The sequence below is a fragment of the Gymnoscopelus microlampas genome (assembly GCF_963454915.1).
Source record: "Gymnoscopelus microlampas genome assembly, chromosome: 2".
Taxonomy (NCBI): Eukaryota; Metazoa; Chordata; class Actinopteri; order Myctophiformes; family Myctophidae; genus Gymnoscopelus; species Gymnoscopelus microlampas.
This window is the reverse complement of record NC_139939.1, coordinates 5,061,108-5,071,817: the sequence shown is the minus strand read 5'-3', so window position 1 is coordinate 5,071,817 and position 10,710 is coordinate 5,061,108. Positions and strand designations below refer to the sequence as shown.

At 40.6% G+C, this 10,710-nt stretch overlaps 1 protein-coding gene across 1 annotated transcript in view; it reads left to right on the top strand.

Annotated features, from left to right (window-relative positions):
- Nucleotides 1-9,636, top strand: part of LOC311037484 (uncharacterized protein) — a 47,233-nt gene extending 37,597 nt beyond the window's left edge. Inside the window, exons 16-19 of the mRNA XM_084046659.1 lie at nucleotides 3,079-3,143; nucleotides 3,267-3,454; nucleotides 5,583-5,659; nucleotides 6,099-9,636. Of these exons, the coding sequence (XP_083902785.1) occupies nucleotides 3,079-3,143; nucleotides 3,267-3,454; nucleotides 5,583-5,659; nucleotides 6,099-8,369 (2,601 nt within the window). The 3' untranslated portion in view covers nucleotides 8,370-9,636. The remainder of the gene's footprint in view (nucleotides 1-3,078; nucleotides 3,144-3,266; nucleotides 3,455-5,582; nucleotides 5,660-6,098) is intronic.
- Nucleotides 9,637-10,710: the final 1,074 nt, after the last annotated feature.

Sequence of the window (10,710 nt, the reverse complement as noted above, 5' to 3'; positions counted from 1 at the left end):
ATCTCTGGAACCACAAAATGGCCACCAATGCTATGCCCTATCCACAAGTTTCCTAGGGCGTTGTGGGCATCACTTCCTGTCGATTTCATTGGATTTCTTTGGATCAAATCGACAGGAAGTGATGCCCACAACGGCAACGCCCTAGGAAACTTGTGGCTAGGGAAAGATAACATTGACTTCAGTAACACAATAAATCAACATGTGCAACAACAGATACAAAACAAAATGAAAATACACTGAAATAGCATGGCAAAACTGCTGTTACGTGACAGTGTATGTTACAATAGATCTCACGTTAGCTTTAATGTACAATATGATACTTTTGCAGAGAATCACGGGACCGTGACTTACCATAAGCAGAGAGCTAGAGAACTGCTATGGGCTTCCGGGTTCACAGTCTCATTTATAGCCATGTTTGGGTCCCAGTAGATGGCGTTAACTGAACCACTCATTGCAGGACAGACTATTTGACTATACACATACTATAGCAGGAATCTCGGGCGGATTAAAGAAGTTAGGGGCTCAAAGCAAAGCTCTGGTTGGGGGCCTCCTGCACCCCCGCGCGCTTTTTTTGCTTGTTTTTTAAATTATTATTTTTTCATCAATCTTTTTTATGCCACGACCCCATTTTATGGTGGAATTGTTTTGGCAACCCCACACTATTTATTTATTTATAGTGCAATTTTATAGTACATAAAGGATATCTTGAAATTAAAATTAAAAAAGCCTATTACATGAATGAAATGAATATAATTCCACATTCCAATGAATTTGAAAGGAGATGGTTATCTGCTCAGCATCTAATAGGTCATCATATTTTACTGTCCATCAAAAATGTATTATATATTTTGTCATATACAGCCTACATTTGCAAACATTTCAGTGCTGAGTAGACCACGTTACATTTGTGCAACAAGATTAATATTTGAGCATTTTAAATATCATCCATTAAGACTACATTTCTGACGGCAGACAGTTTAATTGAGACAATATGCGTCGCAATGCATCACTGCTGTGTACAGAATGTGTACTGTACAGTAGGCCTAATAGTTCCTTCTGTAGGCAACTTTAGCCAGCATACTGTATATTAGTGGTGGAAAAAGTACTCAAATGTTTTACTTAAGTAAAAGTATCAATACCACAATGTAGAAATACTCTGTTAAGTTAAAGTCCGGAATTCAAAATAGTACAAAAAGGTATTGGCATCAAAATATACTTAAAGTACTAAAAGTAAAAGTACTCATCATTATGCAGAATGCCCGGTTTTACAAGGTAAGGTATCACAAGTATAAAATCAAATGTATTAAAATATTTTGAAAATAACAGATCTACAAGCTCACAACGCGTCGCATCACTTGTGAGCTTGTAGATCGGCTATTTTCAAATAGCAGTACTTGAGTACATGTACATGTACTTAATTACTTTCCACCACTGTCAGCACTATAGATTAATTACTTACTCACCTTCTGCATAGATGAGAAAGAGAACACACGTTGTTCCATAAGCCCACATTGTCTTGGTTTCAGAGAGCATGGTGTTAAATACGAACTTTTGCCCCAAAGTCTTTATATTCCATAATGTCCCACGTCTGTGTTGTTTACTTTTACTCATGCATGGAGAAGGTAGGCTTGACGAAGTTAGTCAAGGGGCCCCCAGAAATCTTAACTTTCAAAACGATGCGCATTTCAAAATAAGAGTTTTTATTTTCAATCTATACTTGGAATGTGTTGTGTATATAACACATTCATAGAAGTATTGATCATTTCTTATATCATTTGTATATGTTGTTTGTGTTTGTATTGTATAGTGATTTCATGAGATAAAAAAAATAAATCATGAGCTCACAAAAAAAAAAGAAGAAAGAATATATATATATATATATAATTTTATTTGTTTAAATGTATTTATTTATTTTTTAGGGGGGAGGTGGGGGCCCCCCTGCCTCAGGGCTCCAAGCAAGTGCCTAGTGTGCCTAGTGCAAATATCCGCCCCTTTATTTCTTCAACCTGTTACACATACTGTACATGCGGTACTACAGTGTCAGGTGGTTCATATGGGTACACTGGTCCAGACATGGGGTGCCGCGGTACAAAGTCAATGAATCATCAGACCAAATCGATGTCATAGTATTTTCTACAATGAAACAATCTCTTACTTGGTAATCTCTCAAGAGCAGATTCAGAGCTTCGCAATCTGAATCTGTCGGAACGGTCATTCAGAACGTATGCACATTGGCCTGCAAGTGGGCAGGCCTTAGATCCGGAAGCAAGCCGCGCTTTAACCAATCAAAGCCGCTCTAGTCTCCACAGACTTTCTATGTCTGTGTGGCGAAACATATGGTCCGCGGCCTTGACTGACACAAATAGTGCGCAGCGCACGTCAAGATTTCATTAACATTTCTCCTTAATCCACGCAAGTATGTTTATAAATACCGTGTCAGTTAAGTTATATCTCCATCGCTGCAACCGTTGGTAACTGGTGTGGTTGTCTGTCTGTGAGAATGATCTCCCCCCTTCGCGGTTGTGGGCGGATTGGGGGTTTCTTTATTTCGGTTTTAGGGTTAGGATTAGGGTTAGGTTAGAGTTATGTTATTTAATTCATATTTTTGCCTGATTTTACCGATTTATTATCAAAAAAATAACCCCCCCCCGATGGAACCAAATGGATCCATGGACCCTCTCTCTCTCTCGGATTAACAAAAAAAGCCAAAATGTCTCTTTTAAGCCACCTGCTCATATTGAACATAATTCCTAAATAAATTAAAAGAGTCATATTTTGTGGTTGCCACTGCGTGGTCCTTGGTGAAAGACATGTTATCTAGTTGGAATGAAAACAGAGGTGCACCACCGGAAGTGGAGGGCTGAGGGCATGGTCCAAACATAGGTCTGGTTAATCCCACCCCCCCCCCCCCCCTCCAGAGTCAAATGCAAAAGTGAAAAACGCTGGGGGCGCTGTTTTTCCTTTTTATTTGACGATGGGTTCCCAGATTGCTAGTGACTTTACATAATGTGTTTTGTTTGCTGTGTTTGTGATCCTCATCAGTTAGAGAAGCCAATACATTGTTTCTTATTCAATTAGTCAAATTCATCAACAACTGTCTCTGAGTCTGAGAAGAAAGACACACCAGCTGCTTCGACAGTCAGGTAACACAGAAACACAAATATTACTGCGTACAAAACAACAGCACTATGATAGAAAACATTTGATTGGCTATCCAACTCAACTTCTCAGCCTGTGTGTAAAGCAATTGTGTATTATGTCTTAAGTGGTCAAAGGTGCGTGGCGATGTTTGACTCTGAGGCAGAGCACGACCACGTCTCCCTGGCAGAGCTGACCTTCTGCCAGGGAGACGTGATCACAGTGCAGGAGTACGGGAGTGTAAAGATAATCCAGGATCCTCCGCCTCCATCCCCAACTCAACAGCAGGCACTGCCCACCAAGATAGCACTGCCTGGTGAGACCACCTGACATACTTAAAATCAATAGCTATAATTATACAGTAGGATCTATTTATCTCTCTACACATATGTGACTGGGTACAATGCTTTATGCCGCAAGTTGCCATTTTTCATATTATTAAAGTACAGAATATAAGCTTTCAAATTATGTATCATTCATTGAAATAGGAACATATTTTGAAGAAGATGTGCTCATTTGAATCTTGTTATCTATAATAGTGCAAACTGAGATAATCCCTTCTAAAAAATTGTCACTTCCACCACCTCTCAGCTCCAGGTAATGGGCGTGAACAATGGGTAATTTATTCAGCCTAGCCACTCCTCTAATCACTCCCCCATTGACACCCCATTGATATTTCAGTCAGCTGTCCACTCTATTTAGTGCCAGGGACCCCATACAGGATATGTGTTGTAAAAAATAGGCATATTAAATAATCATCATCATAATAGATTTAATAAAATATGTATTTGAAAATAGCAGATCTACAAGCTCACAATGCATGCTTGTAGATCGGCAATTTTCAAATAGCCAATGTAAGTAAATGTATTTATAAAATCCAGTGCTGGTGTTGTTCTGTGAGAGAAACAAGCTACGAGGTCTATGACAACAAGCCCAAAAGAAACGACCAGTTTCACCACTTGAGCCCTATTAAATCAGCTATTTTCAAAAAGAATCTTGAAAGCAAGCCCAAATAAGCAACACTGTCTAATGCATTGCATCCTCGTTAGCTCATCGTGACGTCTTTGCTATAAAATATTTGGCTTAACCCATGGCCACGGATGTTACAATTCACTTCGGGTGGGTCTAAGTACACGTATCTTCCGTATTGTTCAATAAAAAGCATTTTAATCCGATCGGCGGCCATTTTCTCATCGACTTATAATGTATCAGAGTGCAATACACCTCCTAACCGATACGGTCGCGTAGCTGAAAAAAAACGGAGACAATGGCCACCAATCAGATCAAAATGCTTTTTAATGAACAATACGGAAGATACGGGTACTTATGAGGGCCCGTACATAATTATAACATCCGTGGCCATGAGATAAGCACGTTATATTTGAAATCTGAATGTTTATGTAGATGTACGGGCTGTAAATTAAGAAAGTCCAAACACCAGGTTGCAGTTCAGGCAAGACACTAGCCACAACGAGCTAACGAGGCTATGCTATTTTATTATTTGTCAGCCTATTTTGCCATTCAAATGTAACCATTTAATGATTCTAAAAAGACTACCTTTTGCAATATAAACCTTCTTTAACATTCGAACTGTGTTAATATGAAAAAAAATGAAAAGCACAACAAAATAAAATCGATCTAAATGTACTATTTTATACTGATTGTCTCTGGCGACATGAGGCAGGGTTGACCAGTAGCGGTCACATACTGCAACAAAGTTTAGAAATAGGCCTATACAAAATGTTGAATATGTACACAAGTCTAATCATTTGATCACTTACAATACAGTTCATTTTGGTTCAGCACTAGCTTTATTGTGTTGTATTTTCATCAACTTTAAGCCCATTGTAGCTTGGGAGCTCACTCTAGGGATCAAGATCGATCCCGATCAACGATTGTTAATAGCACGCACGCACGCACGCACGCACGCACGCACGCACGCACGCACGCACGCACGCACGCACACACGCACACACACACACACGCACACACACACACACACACACACACACACACACACACACACACACACACACACACACACACACAGCCCAGGGGTCTTATTGTTCCCCTCCTTTTTCCCACAAAGTGTCACGTTGAAAAACATTGTGAGCTTGTAGACTTTCACCAGATGTTCACATATTTTCACAGAATGTTCACATATTGTCACAGAACGTTCATCTATTATGAGCTGTCCAGAATAGTGAGTCTAGGGTTGATGTGGTTAAACTAACATGTTCACACTGTGTCCATTTAACTCTTAGGTCTTACTGAATGGGGAGGGGCCACCTCCAAGTATGATGTAAGAAAAAAATGGCCGCTGTGTGAATATGGTTAATTGAGCTTACAGTGATATTTATGTACAATCATAAAACAATGTATCAGACCTCATGTCTTCTATACTCATCATGTGTAATGAATGTTTGTTTGTTGTTCTTCTGTAGAGAAGAAACAGTCTGGTCAGATGGAGATGAAGTCCATGGATCAGACATCAACACTTCCCTTTCTTCCTGGGGACAAGGTTATTATCGTTTTCTTAGTTTTTTCATTTACATACATTTTTTTTGTATTATATATATTTTTACTAGTTAATTAAAAAAAAATACATTATAGTGTTAGTTTTAGTGTTTTCATATAATATGGGGTATTTGTCAGAGGCAAGATTTAAAAATATCAGGGAAAAAATTAAATAAATGTTCACAGTTATAACTGGCAAAGCTACACAATTCGAAGATAGATTTCATGGTATGAAATTTAATTTACAAATGAATTTACAAAAACTAAAACTACACTTTTTCTGTATGGTTTTATTTAGATTTAGATGTTTTTTTGTCTTGTTTTTTAAATACACATTAATTCTTATCTGTGTGGCTTTTTTTAGGTTGAGTGCCATGTACTAGTGTGGCAAAGTGGTTAATACGGTAAATGTCCATGATTTAATTTCCTTTTCTCTTTTTTAGGGAACTACTCATCCCGATGTTGTCTCTGGGACTAAATTAAAAGAAGAGAAGAGGCGCTCTGTAAAGCAAAAAGGACGTCTCACAGCCTCCTCCTCCACAGCTGAAGAAGTGAAGCATAGTGAGATGGTAGACACTTTAGATCAGAAAACAGAAAAAAGCAGAGCAATGGTGTTCTTTGGAAGAATGTGGAAGCGCATGAGAGGAGTGACACATAGTGAGATTAAAAAAACTTCACATGAGAAGAACGAGTTAGATGTAGAAGAAGACAGAAGAAGAGTGAAGCATAGTGAGATAGAAGAAACTCCGGAGGAGACGAAAGAGTTGGATGAAGAAAGAGACAGAAGAAGAGTGAAGCATAGTGAGATAGAAGAAACTCCAGAGGAGACAAAAGAGTTGGATGAAGAAAGAGACAGAAGAAGAGTGAAGCATGATACAGAGATATCTGAGGAGAAATCTGAGGGGACTCTGTTTGACCCTCCCTCCACACCTGGCAATAACCCTCCCATTCAGTCCGAGTATCAACCCCACTTCTACCCACTGGATCCCATCAAGCATCCCTCAATCCCTGAAGCTCCTTCTCCATCTTCTAGCACATCCTCTGACTCCACTCTCAACAGACCCCACATGGCTTCTTCACAGAGAACACAAGACAGAAAGAGAGGAGAAGAAGAGTTGAAGGACACTGATCTTCCCTCATCAAACCTCCCTCTGCTTCCCTCTTCAACTTCAGATGAGTCTGATATTCCCTCTTCCCAAGATGCTCCACAGGAAGTAATTACACCCAACATGTATCCCTCTGTTGTTATAGTCTCCCCCATGTTATCTTCCTCATCCACATCACAACAGACCTCCCATGATTCCCCAGAAGAAATGATGTCAAGTGACACAGCCTGTGATTTGTCAACCACAGACCAGCCTGTTACAGAGTCACTGTCCTCTGTGCATCACTCAGTGGAGCTCCAAGATGCAACTGATCTAACTTCATGCTTTAGTGGTTTGAGGATAGAAGAATCCATCTCTCTGCCTTGTTCTCACAGCGTACCCTCACTGAGCCAAATTCCATGTTTAGAGAACAAGGCAGGGTTCAGAGCAAAGCGGTCCTACAGCGTAAATGATGTTACACTACTGAACAAAGCACAGAAAATTACACCTGATATCATTGTTGTAGAAAACGAGGAAAGCTACAGGATCCACTGCACCCAAGCAGGACTGTTCCAATGCAACGTGACCGACCTGGTGTTTAAGATGAAGACAGAGGGAGATGTGACTTACAGGACAGTCCCCTGGGGCCAAAGGCTTCTATACCAGCTTGACAAGAGGCCTGCAGGACCACTGTTTGACATCAAAGGTTCTCAGGGGTCTGTGTGTCAGTTACGCTTTCCACATTGTGAGATCCTCTCCATGGGTGGAGGCAAATCCTTGTCTGTTGTCCATGTGAAGGATGATGACAGCTTTGAGCTGATCAAACCCCATGTGATCACAGAAACTCACGTTATCATAAATGTAACTGGATTATCTATATATGGTATCATCATGAAGATGTTGTTCTGGCCCAGTCCTGTCCAAGCATTGGTGTCACTGTTTTATACACCACCGATTGATGAAGATGATGATCCAAGTTCCATCCTGAATGTGTTGCTGCTGCCAGGGAACGTTGCACGGCATGACATGCTGAAGGAAAGAAGGAGCATACGAGAAGAGATTTACATTGAAAAGCCTTCCTGTGAACTAATCCCAAACCATGAATACACCCTCTCCACTTTCCCTCAAGATGATTCCATCACAATTGAACCAAATAAGGCAAAATTTAAAGTTGATGAATCATCCTATCACAATTACATTTCAACTTTTGAAGTGACATTAGAGGCAAAGTCTAAGCATGTTAAGCTGCTTCTAAGACACAGTAACACCTCTGACTGTGCATGGGAACGCTGTGTAAAGCTTTCAGCTCCTTCTTTAAGAAAACAACAAGTTCAGCGCACACTGACTCTTCCAGTAGAAGACAGGCTGTTTTCTGTGCGGAGCAGCTTCATCAACAGCGTTTCAGATCCTGTCCTCATCAGTCTCCTGGACAAACTTTTAGAGAAGGGGGTGATTACCAAAGAAGAGTATGATACAGCCTACGTGGAGAAAGTGAAACAAGAAAAGGCACGTGTTGTCATCGACACAGTGAGGAACAAAGGAACTGCTGCAAGTTCAATCATGATATTGTTTCTCTGTGAAACCGACCCATTCCTCTCTGAACATCTTGGGTTGATTTTAAAACTGTAACAATGTACTTGAGTTGGACACGCTGAAGTTGGATTATTTTTCATAACATGATCATCCAGAGCAACTTCAAAGTAAACGAGCAATGACAGGTGCAATGCCTTGCTCAAGGACACTTCAACAGGGTGCCTGGCTACGGCATGGACACACATTGACTTTTTCAGAGATCAAACACAGGATGTTTCCACTACGACCTCAGGACACAAAGATATGACAAATGCCTTTAAAAATGTTTAATTCATGAAGTGGAATCATGTGTCTGACTTCTGTTTATTCAGACACCTGATGAAGGTCATGGACAATGTTAGGTGGAGTATCAAACAAAAGAGCAAAAGCGCACACCAGCAGTAAGGAGGTGCTGACCACTGGAATAGTAAACTAAAAAAGGGAAAGGAGAGGTCGCACAGACTCGCAGCCATGATGCAATAAACTTTTTTATTTATAAGTTACCAACGTTTCGACATATCATGTCTTCATCAGGGTATGAGAGGCATGTAAGAGCAGCTTGCTTATGTAGACTGTGGGACAAAAGGGGAGTCCTTGTAACAATTAATATATAGAGTTACAACAATACATTCAGTTAAGTATTGAAAAGAATAATAAAAAAGTGGACATATGAATACAGTAGCAATACATCCATGACAATCATAGAACCCAGGTCACAGAACCACAGGAGAGGAGAAGATCAAGTGTGGCAGAGACTAGTGTGACACGACTCCTGTGTGAGAGACCTCATACACATTGAGAGTGGATGCATATTATTAATTAAAAACACAATGGAGAATCCTAGGACCATGCTTCTTTACATCATTTGGCATCTAGGAAATAGGCACTGAAATTTCTTAGACTATTTTACAAATAGGTAGAGGGAAATAAGTCCAGGCCAAATAGGCTGCTGGACATGAAGCTCTACCCACCATCATAAGAAGGGTCTCAGGTCGAAATCAATGTTAAGACCATTAGGGGCTAAAGTGTTTAAGGAATGAATCCACCATGCTTCTCTTTTCAATAGAGAGTTGTCGAAGTCACCTCCTCTTCTAGGTGTGGGCAACTTCTCTATACCTAGGTAGCGGAGAGAGGAGATTGAATGACCAGCTTCAACAAAATGCGCTGCAACAGGGTATAGCATATTTTTACATCTAATAGAGCTGCGGTGTTCTGCTATACGTGTCTTGAGGGCACGCATAGTTTTGCCAACATAATATTTGCCACAGGGGCAATAAATCACGTAGATCACACCTTTGGTATTGCATGAGATTATGCCTTTAATAGGAAACACTTTGCCAGAGTGGGGGTGATTAAAAAAAGTAGTTTTAAAAGTACTATTGCACTGTGCGCACGTGCCACATTTGTAGTTCCCGTCTGGGATAGGGCTGAGAGTGCGCTGTGATATAGTAACTGGTGGGGGGAGATCAGAGTGGACTAGCATGTCTCTTACATTTCTACCCCTGGAAAAAAACATTCTAGGTGGATCAGGAAACACATTCTGAAGCTGTGGGTCAGATTTTAAAATGTGCCAGTGTTTGTTTGGAATGGGTTTGATGCATTCAGCAGCTCTGGAGTATTTCGTAATAAACAAAGGAATTGTTTTCTTATTGTTTTTGGGGACCTCTATAAGGAGGTCCGCTCTAGGTCTCTGCTTAATTCTGTCAGCAGCTGTTTTTCCAGGTACCCCACAAATAGACTGGCAAAGTTGCAAGACATGTTAGAGCCCATAGGGCCACACCTTTTTTCTGCAGATAGGTGGAGTATGTGAACACATACTAGTCACCAGCAGTATGTTTATAGGTAGGGAGCCCCATGTCAAGGGTTTTCCTGCATTACCTGCTATTGAAATACAGTACAGCAAAATGTAAATACATGAGTCTATGGGCCTTAACAAGAGATAAGACCCACACACACACACACAAAGGGGTTTTGAGCGTTGTATGTTTGGGCAACGCATGCGGATGTTCTCTCATGAGAAGCAAGAGGATGCCTGCTAAAAGCCATTCTACTCCCTGCTCCCCCTGACACAGGGAGGTTCACAGTACCACTATTGTTTAGACCTGGTCTCTTCACTCTGGTTTGCACTAAACCCAGACCATATCTTCAACACAGTCTACTGGAAAAGAGGAGTTATGGTACAAATACCATGAGCTGTTCTGAGAGAGGTCCATGTCCCTCTGGCTTCCTCACCACTAGCATATATATCATGATAAGAAGACATCTGTACCACCTACTCCCTGTTACATCCTGACAGGACGTCTGGAGATGCATACAATGTACAATAGACCTTTTGAGTATGCACAGTGGACACATAGCCATTATTAAACACCTGTAGAATATACAATCGTATTAAACT